The sequence below is a fragment of the Echinops telfairi genome, unplaced genomic scaffold (assembly GCF_000313985.2).
Source record: "Echinops telfairi isolate 266 unplaced genomic scaffold, ASM31398v2 ScPeMD7_7468;HRSCAF=8506_0, whole genome shotgun sequence".
NCBI classification, from domain to species: Eukaryota; Metazoa; Chordata; class Mammalia; order Afrosoricida; family Tenrecidae; genus Echinops; species Echinops telfairi.
Window position 1 is genome coordinate 41,628,749 of NW_022111369.1, and position 22,142 is coordinate 41,650,890.

The window sequence follows — 22,142 nt, forward strand, 5'->3', positions numbered from 1 at the left end:
ATTTTCGTTGCTACTTCATAACTGTCATTTTACTACTGTTATGAATCAGGCAACCCCTGTGAAAGGGTCATTCGATCCCCAAAGGGGTCACGACCCACCAGTTAAGAACTGCTGTCTTAAAGAGAAGACAAGAACCATCGTTGAGAGCTGCTCCCCTCTCTTTCCCTCTCGGCTGCTACTGTACGCGTTAGTGATGGCCACAAATCACTCTGGGAGGCAGGGAAATAAATTCTGCGTGTTGTGTTCATCACGGAGCCTTGGCCTCTGAATGGTTTATTTTCCTCTCTGGCTGCGGCTGCTTTGATTTGCATGGAAATGGGAAGGAAGGGAGGAAGGCAGGCAGGCTACAGGTAAGAAAGCACAGAACGCCTGGAAGAGGAGGCCTCTGCATTTTGGTAACCATCAGGAAGGCCTGAGCAGGGACTGCTGCTGAAATATGGCTCCGTTTCCCCAGCGATGTCTCTGCCTGGCTCCCCGTTCTCACCTATGGAAGTGCTGCCTCCCTGGGCGACCCCCAGGAGCGGCGCTGCGAGCTGGAACACAGGGGGCTGCTGATCCGTGGGGAGCAAGTGAATGGTGAGGGCCATCTCCGGACTTGCGTGCTCTCCGTCCCAAACTAGAAAGGGTAAAGCACACGCACACAAATCAACTTGCAGTCTGGTCACCTTCACGCTCTTTACATAAGCATGGAGCTGGCCAGAAGCTGCTTTAGATGACCTGGGCACTCTGAAGAGATGCTCATCAACGGAGAAAGGAAGCGAAGCAAGCAAGATACTGCGAGCTAGTGTGACAAGACTGTTTCTATTGGCTACCAAAAGGCCCAGAGATCCATAAGCTACAACATAACTCCATGAGGTGGTTTTGATAAATGCTAGTGGAAAGAAAATTTAAAATAGGCTCTCTGAAATGATGCTGGCACAGGCTTTTTTGTTAAATGAAAATATTTTCGATTAAATTCACTTGTCCAGTGTTCCAGAGAAATAGTCTCTTTCATGGGATCTTTTCTGGACCCGACATGCCTACGTTTCACTGAAAACATTCTATTTTTAAAGGACACACGATGGCTATTGCTTGGAAGCAGCCCAATTTGATCTGGACATTATGCACAATGCCATAAATAGAAGACACCTTTGTCCAGTAAAACAGCGACCTTAAATTTCCTTTCCCTGGATTGTCTGACATCGAAGTGAACACAGGGCCCTGGGAGGAACCGTAAGAATTGCTTTTCTCTGATTTCCACCTCTCTAGACCTCAATGCAGCCTGCCTTCTCTTAAAGCCCAATTTGAAAGACGACCTGCGCCACCACTAACGCATGTTTCTCTAGGATGGCCATTAAGGAAACTCTTCCGGCACTTATTTTGAATGTGTGACGTGCCTACATATGAGTTGGTTGTCAGAGACCTGTTGCCTTCTTCTGTTTTGCCTCTGTCCCAATTCATTAGGAGTCTGACATGTTCTTAAGCAAAGTAAGATATTGTCCAGTGCTTCTAACTGATGCTTCCATTCAGGGTTTAGATTTGCTTTTTTCTTGGGAGTAGATCTACAATGTCTGATTGGACTTGCAATGTATACCGTGTGTCCCAGAGAAGATACGAAATATCTCTACTGAAGAAGGGTCCAAAATATTGTTCCTGCATCTTTATGTTCAATCTCTTCCTCTCTGTGGGTGATCAAACACGGGGAAAGATGGTTCTTAATTTTTAGGGGCTCAGGAGCATACAAAATATGCATTGTTCCTTGCCCTCAAGTTGGCTCCAGCACACAGTGACCTTATGTGTAACAGAGAAAAACTCCGCCAGGTCTTGTACGAGCTTCATGGTCTTTGGTGAGTTGTGCTCACTGCTGTTGAGCATTGTGCCAGTCCACCTCATGGAAGGCTTCCGTGTTAGCTGACCATATACTTTACCGAATAGACAGGCTTCTTTAGTGACGAGTCTTTCCGGATGATGACATCTCCCTGCCCTTGCTGCTCCAGGTGACTCAAACCAAACTCCCTGCCACCGAATCAGCTGTGGATCCGAGAGACTCTGCAGGGCAGAGGAGAACTGCTCCTGTGGGTTTCCCAGACTGTAAATCCACATGAGAGCAGACAGCTTCATTTTTCTCTAGAGCAGTGGCTCTCAACTGTCCTAATCCGTGACCCTTTAATACAGTTCCTCATGTTGTGGTGACCCCAAACCATAAAATTATTATCGTTGCTACTTCATCACTGTCATTTTGCTACTGTTTTGGATCAGGAGACCCCAGTGAAAGGGTTGTTCGATGGCCAAAGGGGTCGAGACCCACAGGTTGAGAACCACTGCTCTAGAGCCTGGCTGGCAGTTTTGAACTGCTGACCTTGAGATTAGAAACCCAGTGAGTAACCTGCTCTGCCACCTGGGCTTCTTATCCTTGTTTCCAAGAAACATTAAACCAAACCAAAGCAAACCAAACTCACTCCATTGAGTGGCTCCTAATTACAGCAACCCTCGAAGACAGGGCAGGACAGTCCCTCTGGGTTTACAAGGAACAAAAAGCCTCCTCTTTCTCCTTGGACTGCTGATGTGGAGGATACAGCCACTAAGCCATCAGGGCCCCTTCTAAGGAACATTAGGTTTGATTCATTCTAAGCTGGATCTGATTCCAGTCCATGGTACGGTTAATATTCTTTACCAAAACCACGACTTTCTCTTCTGCTTTCTTTTGCTCATTGGCCAGCTCCCATGTGCGCATGAAGCAATCAACAAGATCATCCCCAGCTTGAGTCAGGTGAACCTGGGTCATCCAAGAGATGACTTTGCTTTCAGAATTCGTCCAATAGAACTTTACTTTTGATGTCACGTTGATTTTGTTGGCGAGGGCGAACTTCGGGAACCCTTCAACCCATTGTTTTACAGTGGCAGAGAGTGTCATCGCTGGGGGCCGGGGGATGTGCAGATCACACCAGGTGCCACTGGTCAGAGGATGTGATGCCCACATGCCTGAAATTTCGGTGCAGTGCTTTAGCAGAAATTTATTATATTTCAATAAGAATAACTAAGCTACAGCAAAAAATCATAGTGACAGCAAGAATATTTTCATGAGTCCAGCTTACATGTACTGATAGATGTAAAAGGCTAAAATTGTATGCACATTTACTTTCTGAACCTCCTAATGCACTTCAGTCAAAGCTGCCATTGTTGCCAATTAAAATGGAACTTTGAATCAGGTGGTTTCATACGCACATGACAAGCAGGTACTGTTGTTTTCATCGCTGCCTGTTAGAAATGCTGATTTTATCAATTTTGTCGACATTTGAGCTACTATATTGTGGTAATTGGTATTTGTGAACTTATATCAATAACACCCTTGAGAATGAGCTGGTAATCAAAAAGGGAACAAAATGTTCCTCTCAGTTACTAATAATGTTGTAACTAATGTAATTCGATGTAGAAAACTTATGAAAGGCAATCTTGTTGTAAGTACATATAATCTAAGAAATACTACACGTAAGCAACTTAAAGTTATATTTACCACACATTATTCTATGATTGAAATGGAAAATGAACATTAATTACTTAGAATTCACTACGTTCTGGAGGAGGCCCATGGGGTAGGGTGGAAGAGAGCCCCACGATACCACGAGTGACCAACCCCTCGTGGTGCTCCTGAGCAAAGCCCCTTACAAACAGCTTTGGTTGTGTCCCAGAGCTCGTCAGTGCCACCAGGCATGCCCTTGCCTTTGAAAGTAAGTGGAAAAATAGGGATTTCCTGGCAACACGTTCTACAGCCAAGAATATCACTCAGGGAACAAGGTTTTACAAGGAAACCTTAAGAATGTACGCCATCAAGATGCTAGCAATGGTATGCTTCGCCGTCTCGCTAAATCATGCTTCTGATTTCTCGGAGGTACAGCCACACTGCTCTTGGGAATCCCCCGGAGCACCTCTCACCCTTATGTCTTCCTGGCTCCAGGCTTCCCTGCTGAGCCCCATCCTGGGCTTGAAGCTGCCAGGTCAGGCAGGTCTCCTGCTCTTAGCTGATTAACTAAGTGAGCTCTCTTCCTGTCCTGTGTGGGTTAATGCCAGGCCTCTGGCTGCCTGCTGCCTCAGCTACGTTATGTTTTGAGGGTTTTCCTTCTTGAATCTCTGACCCTCAGCTTGACCAAGCATGACGTCCTTCTGGACTAACGGACATGAGACACACCTTGTCAAGCTCCCTTCCGGCTGTACATCTTCCACGACAGATGTGTCTGTGCTGCCAGCACTTCGTGGTGTATTCAAGATTTTTTGCCAACCCCATAGTTGAAATCTGTTTTTCACTCTTCCTTACTCATTGTCCAACTTTCACAGGACATATTATTGCACTGGGCAAATCTGCTACAAAAGCTCCCTACAAGTGTTAAAGAGCAAAGATGTCACTTCAAGGACTGGGGCGAGCCTGACCCTCGATGTGACATCACTGCCCTTGGACCCTTTGAGAGAGCTTTTGCAGTAGATGGCCCAATGCAATGTGTCCTCTGATTTTCCGACTCTGCCTTCCAGAGGTGTTGGCTGTGAACCCAAGAAAAAGAACATCTTGGACAACTAAGATCTTTTCCCGGGTCACTGTAATGGCGCTTACTGGTCCACTTGTGAGGACACTTACTTTCTTTGCATTAAAATGTAATTCACACTACAGTCTTTGATCTGTGTCAGTCAATGCTTCAAGTCCTTTTCACTGTAGGTAAGCAAGGTGTGTCAACTGCATATTTTAGATTGTGAATTTTTCTCCAAGCCCGATGCCACATTCTTCTTCATACAGACTGATTTCGCAGATTATGTAATCAATGTGGACATTGAGTAAATATGGGGAAAGGATACAACCTTAACACACAGCTTTCCTCATTTCAAATCACCCAGATCCCTCTGTTCTATCCAATAACTGTCTCCTTGTCCATATGCAGGTTCTGCATGAACACAGAAAAGTGTTCTGGAATTTCCATTCTTCGCAATGTTTTCCATAGTTGGTTCCAATCCACACAGTTGAGCTCCATGTACAGTCAGTAAACCAGAGACATACATCTTTCTGGTATTTTCTATTTTCAGATTTCAATGACATTGGTCAGTAATCTCTGCATTCGGTTGGTTCCTACCTTTCTTTGCAATAGGCACAGTCCGTTGGGCCCCCATCAGTCCTCCACATTTACTAGCATAGATGAGTGAGCACTTTCAGCACTGTATCCGATCCTTTAAGCATGGAAACTGCTGCTCCTTAACCCCCAGGGCCTTGTTTTTCTAGCAACACCTTCAGTGCAGTTCGGACTTCTTCAATCCCGGCCGTTGTGGAGCACACGCTAGTTCCTGAAGTGGCCGAATGGCAACGGGTCTTTGTGAGGCAGTGACTTCAGGCATTCCTCCCATCTCCCTTCCTTGTTCACTATTCTGCCCACAGAACCCTTTTATACTGCAACGCAAAGCTTCAGTTTTTCCTTATTCCTTTCATCTTGAGAAATGGCAAGCAGTTTCTTCCCTTTTACATTTCTAACACTTGCATGCTGCTGTGATACTGGAAGCTATGCTTCAAGATTCAAACATCAGCAAGGTCACCCATGGTGGGCAGGCAGCGGAGCGTCCAGACCCACACACCCTCGGAAGAAGGCCCTGGTGGTCAACTGGAAACCTGTAAACAGCAGCAGAACACTGGATAGTGCCAAAACATGAGCCCCTCACTCAAATATGACTGGGGAGGAGCTGTCTCCTCAAAGTAGAGTCAACCCGAATGACATGGAGAGAGGAAGATTTTGATGGCCTTCGTTTGCTAACATGATGACTCAAAATAAGAACAGTTGAAAGCATCCACTAATGTTAACCGGGCATGCCATTTCTCTTAGCACTCAACGAAGGAAAGGCATTGAGTTTTTAGGAGAAGACTTGTGTTGCCACCAAAATGTATCCTTACGTGAAAGGTAACAGGACATCTGGATTGTTGATGCTAATGGAATCGCCAATCACAACTACTGAAGAGTGCTATTTCTGATCAACTAACCTCACTCCAGACCTGCTAAGAAAGCCTATCCCTAGATTGCCCCAGCAAAAACATCATGTCTGAGTCTGCTTTGCGCTATTAGCACTCAGCTAGTATTTTACTGTGGACAGGAGGACACTGAAGCCTTCAAATACAAGTTTATTAATTCATTCTCTGAGCCATAATCATTTATTTCTAGTAGCAAAGTTGTCAAGGAAAGGCTCTATTAAAGACAACACACAAACCATACTGAGTAAAAAGTATGCCATGATGACAACCCTGTCTCCATTGCTGTTCTGAGAATATTATATTACAAGCATTGCCAATTCAGGATATAGCAAAGTTCTGATGAATGCTCTCAGATCTGTTGTTTTTGGTATACCTTATTGTTAGAATAAAGGAGCTCTGGTGGCATAGTGGTTACGCATTGGGCTGCTTATTGCAAGATCCACAGTTCAAAACCACCTGCCACACCAAGGGAGAAAGACAGGGCTTTCAATTCCTGTAAAGAGTTATCACTTGGGAAACCCACAGAGGCAGTTCTGGCCTGACCTACAGGGTTACTATGAGCTGGCATCCACTCAATGGCAGTGAATTGAGTTATTGTTAGAATAATACCACGTATAATGTTGCAGCACATAATTTGCTGATGTTACCCTGTCTCAGTTGTTCGTTCACCAATGTTCACTGTTATGACATATTGTAACCCTGCTGTATACCAGGTAATGATGAAGCCTGGGGGTGGGGGAGTGGGGCATATTCAATGTGCTTCAGAACTGACTTACACCACAGTCATAGAATGAAATCTTGTTCTAAGTCAGGGTCTACTTGTGTAACTAGCTATTATTCTCACCTCCATTTGTGGGTATATTTTAAGAAATTTTGTCCCCAAATCTAGGGAAAGGGGAACAATAAGAGATCTGAAATCTAAAATAAGAGGAGGGCTTAGACTGCCTGCTGGTGTTTGATCATGTCCAATGTAGCCAAGAGAAATACTGAATGCCAAATGAAGGTCGAACATGATAATAGGATGGAAGGAAAGTAAAAAGAAATAGAGGAAAGAACTAGGAAGCAAAAGACATTTAAAGAAGTATAAATCTAGGCATTCACATATATATTCACATAATACATGTAAATATATTAATATGCAACAATAAGAGATATAGGTCTATATACATATATTTAAATGTTAAGCATTAAGGTAGCAGATGGGCACTGGGTCTCTACTTAAGTACTCCCTCAACACAAGAACATGTTATTTTAATAACCTGGCATTCTGTGATGCTCACATTGCCAACACAATCATTGAAGTCAAAATGGGTATATAAACAAATGTGGTGAAGAAAGCTGATGGTGCCCAGCTATTAAAAGATATACAGTATCTGGTGTCTTAAACATTTGAAGCTAAAGAAGCCACCATTTAGCAGAGAAGCAACAAAGCCCACATGGAAGAAGCACACTGGCCTGTGTGATCACAAGGTGTCCACAGGATCAAGTATCAGTCATCAGCAGACCCGAAACAAAAAAATATACTGATGCAAATGAAGGGGGCCGGAGTGGAGACCCAAAGCCCATCTGTAGAGAATTGGACATTCCCTCACAGAAGGGTCACAAGGAAGGAACAAGACAGCCAGAACAAGGAACAAGACTGACAGAACACACAATATTCCTCTAGCTTTTTAGTGCCCACCCCCTGCACTATCATGACTCCAGTTCTAGCTTAAACTATGGCTAGAACAGAGCATATACACAGGGTAGATAAGAGCTCTCAACACACAGAATCCAGGACAGATAAACCCTTCAGGTACAATAATGGGAGTAGTGATACCATGAGGGTAGGGAGAAGGTGAGGGGAGAAGGGGGAGAAAAGGGGAATCGACTATAATGATCGATGTATAACCCCCACTCCCCCCACCCCACACCGGAGGACAAACAACAGAAATGTGGGTGAAAGGAAACAGTGGACAGTGTAAGATGTGAAAGTAATAATAATTTATAATTTATCAGGGTTCCCAATGGTGGGAGGGTGAGGGAGGGAGGGAAAAACGAGGAGCTGATACCAAGGGCTCAAGCATAAAGAAACTGTTTTGAAAATGATGATGGCAATATACGTACAAATGTGCTTAATATAATTAGTATATGAGGAGCTGATACCAAGAGCTCAAGCAGAAATCAAATGTTTTGAGACTGATGATGGCAATAAATGTACAAACGTGCTTGACACAATGGATGGATGTATGGCTTGTGATAAGAGTTGTACAAGCCCCCAATATAATGATTTAAAAAAAGTATGGATTGTCATAAGATGTAAGAGCCCCCAATAAAATGATTTATCTATTTTTTTAAAAGAAATTTGTCCAGGGTAGATTGAACACCAGGCAGTCTGGATCCAGGGCTAACGATCTTCACCAACATTAACTCCTTTTAATACAAGTTAGGAGGAGAGGAAATAGTCTTAATCAACACTATTCTTTGGCTTTCCTAGTGAATTATTTGGCTCTTTTTTTTTTTCTTTTCCTACCAATGCAAGGTTATGCTATTTTTAGTTAACTAATCATGTGACTTATTTCTGAACTTATGTAACTTTCAAGAGGTCCTTAGAAGATAGTTAAAATTTATTATGATGGAGTAAAAAGAAAGGCTTAGAAAAGAAAACATTTTCTTCCAATAAACTGAAACTAAATTCTGTACCTGTGAAGTAGAATTTCACCGATTCTGGGAGACCTAAAAGAGCAGGAGAGAAAAAAAGTCAGTTTATGAAACCAATGGGGCTCAGAGATAGAGAATGGCTGAAAGAAGGGGCTGAGATAAGACAAGCCCGAGAAGTGCTCATCTACATTGCTCTGGTTTAAGGGACATCACCAAGCCATTTGCTATTGTTATGTTGAATGTAATGGTGTCAGCCCTAATTTTAAGTAACAAGAAAGAATCACATAGAATACTTTTATATCCAAGCAGTTAGAGTGATTTATAATATATTCATTGAGATCCCATTTCAGCAGTACATAAAACCCTACAAATCAGTGAATGTGGGTGATACCATATATCACTGACAAGGTGCTCAGGTGGGTCAATTCCATTGTAGAACTGAGTGATGCCAGAACATTGATTTATATACTGTAACAGTGTGAGCGATTTATCTCATGGCATTTATCCCATAGATTATTGGCTTCTGCTCTCTCTTAAGAGGCTCTAACAACTCAAGCAAGTATAACGGCCACAGACATAACTTCAACCGTGGCTGCTAACATGTTTTCTTTCCCTCTAATCCCAGGACAGCTGGAGTTTCTTATAAAGTCTTACAAAGCAGGTGTTGGAGATCCAGGAATGTTTTCATGGGCTATTAGGTTCCCAGTTAATAAACACTGAGGACACTCCATAGAGATGAGACCCCGTCTCTGCCCTTACAGATAGTCAATTTCATTGAGGAACTGCATATATATATATATATATATATATACACGGAACACAGTAGAACTGCCCCTGTGGGCAACTGTTTACAGGACCAGAAAGCCTTGCCTTTCTCCCATGGGGTGGCTGGTTTATATATAAACTTGTATAAGTAATGGGAAATAAAACTTGAGATATTTACTATCATTTTTAAAAGTAATTCTAAAGTTATTTAATCCATGATCAACTCAGCATGAGAAACCACCAGCTGTCCTAGTACATAAAATACTCCCTATTAATCACTGCATGATGTGCGTACATCTTAAAGACTATAATGAAACACATTTCAAAATGTTTAGACACATGCCAAGGCACAGACGTATCTAGGACAGGGACTGAAACCTCCTGTTTGGCCGTCAGAAGCTTTGATTAGCAGATCAAGGGGAGAGAGCGTGTGGTAAGGAATAAAGATGTGCGAGCTTAGTGGAAAAGCACACACTGGTTTTAATTAGGAACTCGGTTATTCTTTTGCTCCATTTTCGCTTCCTTTCAAAAGATGTCTTTCTGTCGGGCGCCGGTCTAATTCCCGATGCTTGCCTGTATCCTTCGTTTCTACACGACGGAGATTCCCTGGAGGCTCCTCTTTGTTCCCCTCACCCCCACACCTGTCTGCCTGCCCTCTTCAACCCACTCACATCATTGCAGCAGAGAGTTCTTGTGAAAAGCCATCTCACTCTCTCTTAAAGGAGCCCCTGGGTGGTGCCGATGGTTACTGCAATTGGCTGCTAACTGAAAGACTGGAGGTTCAAATCTACTCAGAGGATCTCAAGTGAAAGGCCTGGAGACCTCCTTCCAGGCCAGCAGCCACTGAGAGCAAAGCAGAGCTGCAATGCTGCGTTGACACAAACGGGGTCGCCATGAGTCAGAAATGAGCCCACTGCAACTTACTGCCACCAAGATGCCAACTCATAGAGTCCCTACGGAACACAGTAGAACTGCCCCTGTGGGCAACTGTTTACAGGACCAGAAAGCCTCACCTTTCTCCCATGGGGTGGCTGGTGGTTTCAAACTGCTGTCTTTGTAGTTAGCAGCCCACAGTGTAATCCACTATGCTACCAGGGCCCCTATCCACTGCAAGGACTAGGGTACTATCTTCAAACCCTGCACTGGATCCCTTGTGCTCTGGAGATACAGACTCAAATCCTTAACTTGGCTCACAGGGCCTGCCTGGTCTACCCACTGTCTCGCACTCTAAGCCAGCGGTTCTCAAACTGTGGGTCGTGGCCCCTTTATGTGTGTGGTGGGGGGGCATGTCAAATGACCCTTTCACAGGGGTCACCTGATTCATAACAGTAGCAAAGTTACGGTTATGAAGTAGCAACGAAAATAGTTTGATGCTTGCGGGGGGTCACCACAACAGGAGGAACTGTAAGAAAGGGTCACGGCATGAGGAAGGTTGAGAACCACTGCTCTAAGCTCATGTGGCTCTGCTGTAGCTTCCTTCCCCACGAGCCAGTCACACGGACTTCCTTTGAGCCACCTGCTCTCTCCTCACAGGGTCCTGCACACTGTGCGTGAGGGTGAGCTTTTCCTCAGAAAGCCCTGCCGCCTCGTCTTTCCAGTGTGAACACGTAGCCTTGGTAAGCTTCTACCCATCTCTTAAATAGCAAGACTTCCTTGGGGAAGCCTTCATGGAGCCCCGAGTCTACGTCAGTCAGTTTAACATTCTTTTCCCCGCTGAACATTCTTTCCAGAGCTCTCGTCTCAGTCTGTGGTTATACAATCATAATGGGATCGTTTGTCTCTGGATCCCAAACTTGCCAAGAGGATCCATGCCTCTTTCCGCTCACCACTGTATCGCCAGGGCCTTGCCCAGGAACTGAGTCCTAAGAAACTTGGGAGGGGGGGGTGGGGGGAATCAGTTAGCACTGAGCAGATTCTGACTCCTGGTGACCCATGGACTTCACTATGCAACTGCCTTCCATGCGGTTCCCACGGCTGTGGCCTTTAGGGAAAAAATCGCTGCATCTTTCTTCCAGGGCACCTGTGATGGGCTCAAACCACCAACACTTTGGTTAGTAACCCTGAGCTGAGTTGTTTGCACCCCTTTAGGACTCCCGATGGGTAGAGGAGGCACAGAGGGAGGATTTATTAAGTATATGTGGTTACATGTTGGGCTGCTGACCACAAGGTCCACAGTTCTAATCCACCAGCCACTCTGTGGGGGGAAAGATGGGTTTTTCTACTCCAGTAAAGGGTTACAGCCTTGGAAACCCAGAAACACACAGGGGCAGTTTGATCTTGTCCTATTGGGTTGCTACCAGCTGTTACCAACTTGATGGCAGTTAGAGGGTCTTGGTTTTGAGACGCTTACACACAGCAGTAAAGGAAGGAATGATGAACGAGACCATGCTCCGTACTGGCTGGTGAAGAGCTCCAAGGCAGTGCCATCTAACTGCACAGAAGGGCCAGGGGAAGCAAGCTGGCCGTCAAGAGCCACAGCAAGCCTTGGGAGTGCAGACAAGGAGCATAGTTACCTGCGAAGGAGAAGGCCGTGATCTCCTGGAGGTGGGGAGCCGCCGGGGGAGGTCGGTACAGGATTTTGCCTTGGTTAACATCCTCCTGTGTGAAATACTGGATGGGAGAGTGAGGCTGGTCTCTGTGTTCGATGAGGCCTGGGGAGTGAACAACTCAGCATGAGTCTTGACAGCAATTCTGGGCACTAAATGAGCAGAACCATCAGGCCCAAGCCTGGCCCCACGCCCGAGGGTAAAGACCCTTTTACGCTTCAGTAGCAGTTCTGCTCAGTGGCCCTTGGTGTGCTAGGACATTTTTCGGTATTCAGGGAAGGAAGGAGCAGACACATACATCCCAAACTGAGTTTTCACTAGGATTTGTTGACTAGAAACCGTACTGAGATGCATCCTGGGTGCTTGATCCAATTGATGCATGGATTGTTATAAGAGTCCCCAACAAAATGATTTATGGAAAGAAAAAAAAGATGCAACCTGGGAGTTCCTGGGTGATGGGATCCTTCACAGTTATGGTTAATGAATTAAGCCCTGGTGGCGGAGTGGTTAAACGTTGGGCTGCTAACCACAAGGTCAGCAGTTCAAAACTACCAGCCTCTCTGAGAAAAAGACGAGGCTTTCTACTCTCCTAAAGAGTTTGCCTCAAAAACCCAAAAGGGCTGTGCTACCATGTGCAGTAGGGTTGCTATGAGTGGAAATCAACTTGATGGCAGGGAGTAGGGACACTTGGGAATAGATTCTCTGACACATTAATGAGACAGGATCAGTGTAGGATATGCGTGGGCCCAATTCCTTACGGAATATAAAGAGAGCAGACTGAGATCAACAAGAAGCAGAGATAGGTTACACTGATGCCAGGGCACGCAGATATCTCTAAGAACCATGAAAGAGAAGTAAAAGAGACTGGGCCTTGTCCGTGAGCTAACACAGAAGGAATGCCTTCCCTTAGAGTGGCACCCTAAATTTGGACTGGGAGCCTCCTAAGCGCTAAGAAAATCAGTTTGTTAAACCCACCCACATGTGCCATAGCAGCCCTAGATAAGAAGGAGAATGGGTCCATGTTCTTAGTTACTAACTGACAGAGTGGAGTGTTGCGGCCACCCTGAAATGCCTCCACAAAAGGCCTGGCGGGGAGACCAGGTGGTGCCATCGATCCACATTGGCTGCAAGGTCAGCAGTTCCAGACCACCAGCTATTCCGAGAGGGAAAGACGGGCTTTCTGCTCCTGTAAGGAGTGATAGTCTTGGAACCCCCCAGGGCAGTTCTAACCTGTCCTGTAGGGTCACGGTGAGTCGGCATCGAGTCGATAGCAGTGAGTTTGAGGGGGAACAAGTAGAAAGGGTTCTACTTATGAAACAGCAGCCATTGAAACGCCCAGGGAGCACACTTCTGTGACACATGGGGCTCCCTATGAGTTGTAGAAGCCAGGAGGACAACTGGTCTGACTCAACTTAGAGCCCCTTATGCTGCTTGTTGTTGCTGTGAGGGGCTGCAGAGCAAGTGCCAACTCAAATCAATCCCACATCAAACAGAAGGAAACACGGCCTGTCTGGGACCATTCTCAGAGTTGGTATGTTTGGGCCACAGTGTCAGTCCATCTCCTTGAGGGTCTACCTCCTTTTCACTGACCCTCCACTGGACCAAGCATGATGTCCTTTTCCAGGGACTAGGCTCTGCTGATATCATGCCCCCAAGTACGTGAGATGAAGTCTGGCCTTCCATCCTTGCTTCCAAGCAGCACTCTGGCTGTACTTTTACAAGACAGATGGGTCTGTTCTACTGGCAGTCAGCGGTACGTATTTACAATATTCTTCCCCAACACCATGACTCAAATGCCTCCATTCTTCTGCAGTCTTTCTTATTCCATGTCCAACTCTGACACGCATACGAGGCAACTGGACATAGCATGGTTTGAGTCAGGGACAACTTGGTCCTGAAAGGGACAGCCTTGCTCTTTGTCACTTTAAAGGGGTCTTGTGCTAGAAATGTGCCCAATGCAATATGTCACTTGAGTTCTGACTGCTGTCTCCATGAGTGTCCTCTGTGGATCCAAGTAAAATGAAATCCTTGACAACTTTAATCTTTGCTCTGTTTATCAAGAAATAGTCTCTTGGTCCAGGTGCAAGGATTTGGGTTTTCTTTATATGGAGGTGCCATTTATAAGGAAGGCTGCAATCTTTGATTTCCATCAGCAAGTGCATCAAACCTTCATCCATTTCAGCAAGCAAGGTTGTGTTATCTGCATAGTGCAATTCCTCTAATCTTGATGCATGCTGTTCTTCAGATAGTCCAGCTTCTCTGATGATTTGCTCAGCATACAGATTAAGTAAGTATAATGAATGGATCCAACTGGGCTTCACCCCTTTCCTGATTTTAAATCCCACAGCATTCCCATGTCCAGCTTGAATGACTGCTCTTGGTCCCATACAGGTTCCATGAGGACACACGAAGTGCTCTGGAATTCCTATTCTGCTCTCTATTCTTAATGCTATCTTAGACCAGGCAATTCTCCAGAAAATAAAGATACTCCACTGAAATTGTTAGAATCTTTCAAGTGAGTTGAAATTCAAAAGTCATGGACCTGAAACATTGGCACAGACTGACTGGCATCCAGTGATGCTGTAAACACAGTTCTTTTTTTTTTTTTTTCCCCTCTTCCTTGTTTTGTTTGGAAATGCCTTGATCTTGGTTATCATCTTTGGCAACAATAGCGTGGGCCTTGATTATACCAAGAACAGATTCTGCAATGATCACTCCGTGCGTGATAACAGTTTTAGGGACTCAGGATATGCCTGTGGTTTCTAAACTCTTCGAGAAGAGAGAGAACTGATGCTGTGATTCGTTTTCTTTAAAACAAGGGCATGTGTGAGGCCTGGGGTTGGATAAATTCTGCTGCCAAGAGATTATGAGACCTGAGCATGTTCTACACAAGGAGCCTGGGTTTGGGCTAGAAAGAACTCCTCCTCTGCCCCAGCAAGGAAGGAAGAAGGGTTAGCATCAGAGGTTTAAACAATTAAGATAGGATGACTGTTAGCCTTTTACTTTCATTTGATTTTATCAAAACGGTAATGGACTTTATAGTTTTTAAATGCTTCAATTTCTTCTTGGGAATTTGCTAATGTGAGAGGCCTATACCAGAGGCAGGATTGGTTTCAAGGGAAAAGCCTCACAAGTGGAAGTAGAAGTGGCTCCAAGGGGTTGTTTTCCCTTGGGAAGAGGGACAAGCAGGCCTTGGGGGCACAGGCTTCTGAAAAGTTGAGATTTGAGGTTAGGGAATAGTGTGAGGGACCACCTCTCCTTTAGGGACAGCTGTGGATTGACGTGTCCTCTCAAGGTCCTCTGTGGGGAAAAGAGCGAAAGATCCATTTGGGGAGAGAAACTGAACACGTGTGGCCCAGTCCCGTTGTGAAAAGCAGAGCTCTGTCTTCTTGGCACATGCCCATTCCGCGTTGCTCTTCTGCTGTAACTTCACCAGGGCAGACTCGGACCTTGCAGATCACGCCTGTGCTTGTGGGGCTCAGCCTTTGTGTTGGAAGGGGAGCTCAGCTCTGTGGATGAAGCGAAAAGCTCCTGAGGGTCTCATCCCCAAACAATGCTCTTCTGTGCAGCCGACAGTACCAGTGCTCACCCATTCATCTCTCTCCGTCTGGCCACAGAGGAGGGGAGGAGAGGGGACGATCATCACGCCTTAAAATCTGAACAAGTATTTCCAAGTCAACCATGAGGCAGGAAGAATTCCCCAACTTGTAAAACTAATCCAGACTGAAGACAGGAGCATCAGTCAAAGGACCACGCGTTACACATCTTACCTTGACTTGGATGCAGAGGCTGAGTGATGTTGTATATAATCTCTCCACTTGGCTTCTCAGAGTTTACGAAGGACAAGGAATGAGGCTGGATCACAGTCAGGCGGTCTTCTCGGGCCTAACCAAAAGTTTTAAAAAGGAAAATGAAAAAATTTTTAAAGGGTATGATGAAAACAAAAGCCAAAGGCAAAACCCAAACCTGAGTAAAAACAAACAAATGAACAAAAAGCTAAAGTAGCATTCTGAGCCTTTAAATTCATCACACAGCAAAATTTCCTCTAAGAAGTCTAAAGAAGGATTTGGACACTAGAACTGCAGATTTCTGTGTGTTTGTGCACATAACACAGCTATATGCAGGCAAACCTCAGAGATAATGCAGTTTTAACCATATAACCATGTGCATATAACATGGTTATATGTAGGCAAACCTCAGAGATAATGCAGTTTTAACTATATAACCATGTGCCTATAACATGGCTATATGCAGGCAAACCTCAGAGATAATGCAGTTTTAGATTGCCACAGTAAAGAGGATCATATGATTTTCGTCTATTTGCTTGTGTCCTTGCAGAAGGACATCATGCTTGGTAAAGAAGAGGGGCAATGAAAAAGTGGAAGACCCTGGACAAGATGGACTGACACAGAGGCTGCGACAGTGGGCCCCCACATAAGCACAACTGTGAGGATGGCGCAAGACTGTACAGTGTTTCATTCTGCTGCACACGGGGTCCCTATGAGGTGGAACAGACTTGATACCACCTCACTAGAGTAGACATATAAGTTATATTTGTACTATACTGTTTGGTGGCATAGTGGTTATGAACACACTGAGCAGCTAATTGCAAGGCCAGTAGCTCAAAGCTACCACCCATTCCATGGGAGAAAGATGAGGCTTTCTACTCCTGTTACAAGTTACAGTCTCACAAACCCACAGGGCCAGTGTGTTAGCCTGGGAAGACGAGAGAAACACATCCATGGACACACATGTGTGTATAAGAAAGAGATTTATACACAAGAGCAATCGAACATTGAGAACACATCCCAGCCCAGTCCAGATCAAGTCCTAAGTCCGATATTAGCCCGTATGTCCGATACCAATCTATAAAGTTCTCTTCAGACTCAAGAAACACAAGAAATGATGCCGAATGTAGAAGATCACAGGCCAGTGGGTAGAAAGTCTTTGGATTCAGTGGCATTGGAAGCATCTCAGAGCCAGCAGGGGTCTCTTCCTGGCTTCTCCAGCACCCAGGGCTGCATCAGGGTGGGTCCATGTGTCTTATCAACTGCTATGTCTCCCAGGGTATGAGCATAGAAAGAAAGTATCTCCCCTGCCACCAAGGAGGAAATACCGGAATTCCCAGAATCCTTAGGGGAAGGCTATGCCCACACACACACACACACGCCTCATTGGCTATGACCTGATCGACAGGCTAGATTCCACCCCTACACGCTTAGTCCTTAAATTGACAATGATATAACTACCACAAGACGTGTCCCACAGGGTTATTCACTGTGAGTCTGAATTGACTCAATGGCAGCAATTAGTCTATAAAAGGAGCCCTTGTTGGTGCCGTTGGGAAAACATGAACTCTTAACAACAAGGCTCCCAGTTCAAATCCATCAACCAGTCTGGGGGAGAAAGATGAGTTTATCTGATCCCGTAAGATTTACGGCTTTGCAAACCCAATTTAAGGTCATTATGAGTCGAAATTGATTTGATAGCAGTGTGTGCTTAGTCTGTTAAAGGTGCCACATCAGTATAAAGCCATTGGAAATATTGTTTGAATGGCCAAAAACGTGACGGGGAAGTGTGGAGAGGACACGCTGCTGCAAATGGTGCCAAAGGGCATGCTCAACTCAAGGTTGCCACAAACCTCCTAAATGCCTTTAAAAACAACAACAACAAAGAACAGCTACCGATGAGACACAACAGAGTGAAGTACAAAACCAATGAGGTAGGCCTGTAGCTCCCCACTTCAGGTCTTCTTACACCCTGACTCTTTTCTACCCAGCACAGGGGCCCAGGCTTACACTGGTATACACTATGGGGGCGAGTCCCAATCTGATCATTGCTTTCCAAGGGAGAACTCGCAGTGGAACATGTTTGACAATGAGACTTCAGAGCTGGCTCCCCACAGCCTCCCCACAGTTGCACTTGGCAAGAAGTACTGAAGACCCAATGGAAAGGTCTGAGGCATGGCCCCAAGAGATTCTGCAGAGCGTGCCCCAACACCCAGCTCCGCAAACGAGAACCGTAAGATGCAGATCAAGATGCTCGAGGTGAACTCACGCCAACAACAAAAGAGGTCCATCATCCATCATCAGAGATTTAAGAGCTATGGATCTCTAAAGCAGGGGGCCTCAAACTTTTTAAACAAGGGGCCAGTTCACTGTCCCTCACACCCGTTGGAGGGCCGGACTATAGTTTAAAAAAAAACTATGAACAAATTTCTATGCACAATGCACATATCTTATTTTGAAGTAAAAAACAAAACGGGGCAAAAACACCCGGCGGCCTGGATAAATATCCTCGGCGGGCTGCATGTGGCCCGCGGGCTGTAGTTTGAGGACCCCTGCTCTAAAGGAACACAAAAGTAGCCAATATTGTTTTCTGTCTCCAGACTACGATTCAAAGAAAGTGCATACTGGTTTTCACTTCTATCTTTCAAGACCTAACCATGAGCCAAGCAGGAATAAAAGTAAAGTTCAGTCTAGATGTAGTTTTCCTACTCCCTTATATGCACAGGCGAGAAAGCAGGTTGCCTGTGAGTTAACTTGGACTTGGGGTGACATGTGTGTACCTGAGGAATGTGCGCCACAGGGTTGTAAAAGGCTGGTTTTAGGAGGAAGTAGATTGAGGACGCCACCCATGAAGAAAACAAACAGTCACTGAAGCCCCAGGAGGGAAAGAACAAAACGGATGTCAGAAGAGATGCTGCAATCTGCTCTCGGAAGCAAAGAGCTGAAGCAGAAGGAAGAAATCGTGACTTACAGAAGCCGTCAAGAACATTCCACAGGGCAACTGGAGAAGACGAAGTAAGACACTGACAAGTGGAAAGACCTGGAGTTCGCAAGCCAAAGGGAAGCACACACCTGGCATTTCTCAAACTGAAAGAAGGAAAAGAGTCAAGTGTCAACGTGCGGCCTTGAAAGACTGGATGGGCCAAAACAGGCTGTGAGTGTTTGGGAAAGTAGAGGAAGCCTCCATGAGAGGGACTAACACTTGGCTGTGACAATGGGATTATGCACAGAAACCACGGGGTGGAGGGCATAGGACGAGGGGGCGGGGGGCTTTGTCTTTAGGAATACACTGGGGGCAGCAGCAAAAGCACAGAGTGAAGAATAACAAAAGGAAACTAATCTGAGCCTGAGCCCTCCCTGGGGGTCACCCACATCCTGTTACCAGACAAAACCTTCTCTACACTCCTACTGGCCAACCCCTGAAGGTGAGCTACAGCCTGAAGTGCTCTGCTGCTCTCTGAAGCCCTGCTTCCTTTTGAAGGAATTTCCCTATTTAGGAAAAGATTAAGCAGGGCGCAGCAATGCTCCCGGAGGAGGGCGTGTTCTTCCATTAACGCATGTAAAGAGACTGAAGGTTGTCCTTGCTTTGTAATTGTCCCCAAGGCATACTTGTCTGGGGAGAGGCAGTGGGTACAGGTCAGGACAACTGCTGGCTGCCGCCTGTCCCTACCCCCAGAGTAGAGTCAGATTTCAGGCTGGTGCTTAGGTCAGGAATGCAATGAGCAAGGAAAATCAGAACTGCAAAGAGCAGCTGCTCTTCTGTCTGAAAATCAAACAGGGCAACAAATTAAAAATATATGCCCTATATAAGGTGTTTACAGCCCATTTCGTGTGCGTACATGCCTACCGACAGGTACAAATGAGGGCAGACAGACCCAGGCTCAGCACATTGCTTCATACTGTTGGCCACTTTTTAATTTCCAAATCATAAGAGTACCTGAAAATCCTCAGGGTGGAGGACCACTGGGATATTTTAAAAATCTAGCCATCCTGAAACAATAAAGCAGTAAGAAGAAGAAATTATTGTGGACAAAAGACTGCGGAAAAGGGACATGCGCCCTAACAGATATTCTATCTGGAATTTATTGATACTACTTTTCTTCTAATAGAAAGAGACACTCAGGAGAAAAAGCCACAACTTGGTTCTCTGAAGAAGTCTGAGGTCTATCAAAGTATAATCCATTTTCCAATTGGGTATTTAGAATGTTCAATACTTATCAATTAAACACAGTAAGAAAGGAAAGAGTACATTTCCTAGAAATCAATACAGAAGACACTTTTCTATTATTGAAATTGCTGTCAACCCAAGATTACAGAATAATGGCTATTATAATAACCATATTGTCTTTGATTATATCCTCTCCCCACCTTCACTGTCACCACCCAGCGTGGAACCACGATCTCTCATTAAGATTACTACAATGGCTTCCCAACGGCCTTCCTGCCCCCTCCACAGTCCATTCTAGCCCAGTCACCTGGAAACATGAAGCTAGATTTCTGTTCCAGATATTGAATGGCTCCCCAATTTCCTGAAAATATAAGCTAAGTCCCACAATGGGCTATGGAGGTTGACAAGATCTCCCTAACGATGCCTTCCGCCCTTCTAATACCTCTGAATGCCTGCCTCTTACTCTCGCCTACATTCACTGTGCTCCAGTCATGCAGGGCTCCTTGCAACTTCTTGAATATCCAAGCATGCTCCTAATTCAGTGTCTCTGCACAGATTGTTCCCAAGATCAAAGGAATGATCTTTTCTCAGATACCAGCATGTCTCTCAACCGAAAACATTACCATGACAAAGTCTACTTCAACCACCTTATTTAAAATGGAAACCCAAGCTGGCCCTGTACCTACGCTGCCCCCCAACACATTGCTTTTTTATGTAATACATCTTACTAATGTGCCATGTGCAAGCTTCTTTTTCGCTGTGTTTAGTTTTCATTGTCTATTTCCCTTCAAGGGAATGCAAACTCTATGAAAACAAGGATCTTTGTGTGATCATGAGGTGTCCATGGGATCAGGTATCCAGGATCAAAGACAGAAAACAAAAAATATCAATGTGAATGAGGAGTGCAGAATGGAGACCCAAAGCCCATCTGTAGACAATTGGACATCCCCTTACAGAAGGGTCACAGGGAAGTGACGAGCCAGTCAGGGTGCAGTATAGCACCAATGAAACATACAACTTTCCTCTAGTTCTTTAATGCTCCCCCACCACCACCACCACTATCATGACCCCAATTCTACCTTACAAATTCAGCTAGACCAGAGCATGTATACAGTACAGATAAGACCCAGGTAGCGATACCTGGAGGGTAAGGGAAAGGTAGGAGGAGAAAGGGGGAACTAAGCACAATGATCTATATATAACCCCCTCCCAGGGGGATGGATAACAGAAAATTGGGTGAAGGGAGACATCGGTTACTGTAAGGTATGAAAAAAAATGACATATTATTAAGGGTTCATGAGGGAGGGTGGGCGGTATATGAGCACATACCAAGGGCTCAAGTAGAAAGAAAATGTTTTGAAAAGTATGATGGCAACATATGTACAAATATGCTTTACACAATGGGTGGATGTATAGATTGTAATAAGAGCTGTATGAGCCCCCAATAAAATGACTATAATAATAATAATAATAATAAAGAAAACAGGGATCTTTGGTGGGTCCCAAGCACCCAGAAAAGTATCTGGCCCATGGGAAAACCTAACAAGATTCGTGTCTAGTAAATGAAAAATCCCTCTGTGAAAAGATTAAGCTAAGAAATGCACACTTATAAAACTTTCCACAACAATGTCACCAATTAATTTTTTAAATGTTTCCCCTTGCATTTCCCTGTCATGTAAAGATTGGAGGGATAGGAATTTTAACACTTAAGCCTTGTGTGCATGGCTTCAATATCTAAACCTCCAAGTCAGGATATATCAACAGCATCATCATACTCCCTTCAAAAGAAAGGTACGTTTCTCATGTTGACTGTTACGCTGACAAAACCCTCAACCCCCTGGCAGTTCTGAGCACTTAGATGGCCACGAGTAACGAGCAGAGGACACAGAAACAGACAGTCCTGTGAAAAATCATCTATTCCACTCTTCAGTTAAGACAACCTTAATTTAGTTATATGTTCATACAGCACATACTTAGTCATAACCTACTATGTACAAGATACCATGCAAAGAGCTACAGGAGATGCCAGATGAATCAGATATAGACCCTTCTCTCCAGGAGTCCCGTTTCAGTAAAGAGAAAAAAATCACTCTAAGGAAGAAAACGCTAAATAGCACGAAATGCTCAGATTCAAAGCAGCAATCATTCCAAGGATAAAGAAACATTTCCCGAGATTACAGATAATAAATTCTATTAGTGTCAGGAAGGTCTCAGGAAAAAAAGCACAGACACAGAAGCTTGTAGTCATATAACAAGTTCAG

At 44.9% G+C, this 22,142-nt stretch overlaps 1 protein-coding gene across 1 annotated transcript in view; it reads right to left on the reverse strand.

Annotated features, from left to right (window-relative positions):
- Window positions 1-22,142, reverse strand: part of FRAS1 (Fraser extracellular matrix complex subunit 1) — a 593,853-nt gene that overhangs the window by 126,564 nt on the left and 445,147 nt on the right. The window contains exons 31-34 of the mRNA XM_013004822.2: window positions 15,696-15,810; window positions 11,893-12,030; window positions 8,657-8,689; window positions 485-616 (exon numbers count right to left, since the gene is read on the reverse strand). Of these exons, the coding sequence (XP_012860276.2) occupies window positions 485-616; window positions 8,657-8,689; window positions 11,893-12,030; window positions 15,696-15,810 (418 nt within the window). The remainder of the gene's footprint in view (window positions 1-484; window positions 617-8,656; window positions 8,690-11,892; window positions 12,031-15,695; window positions 15,811-22,142) is intronic.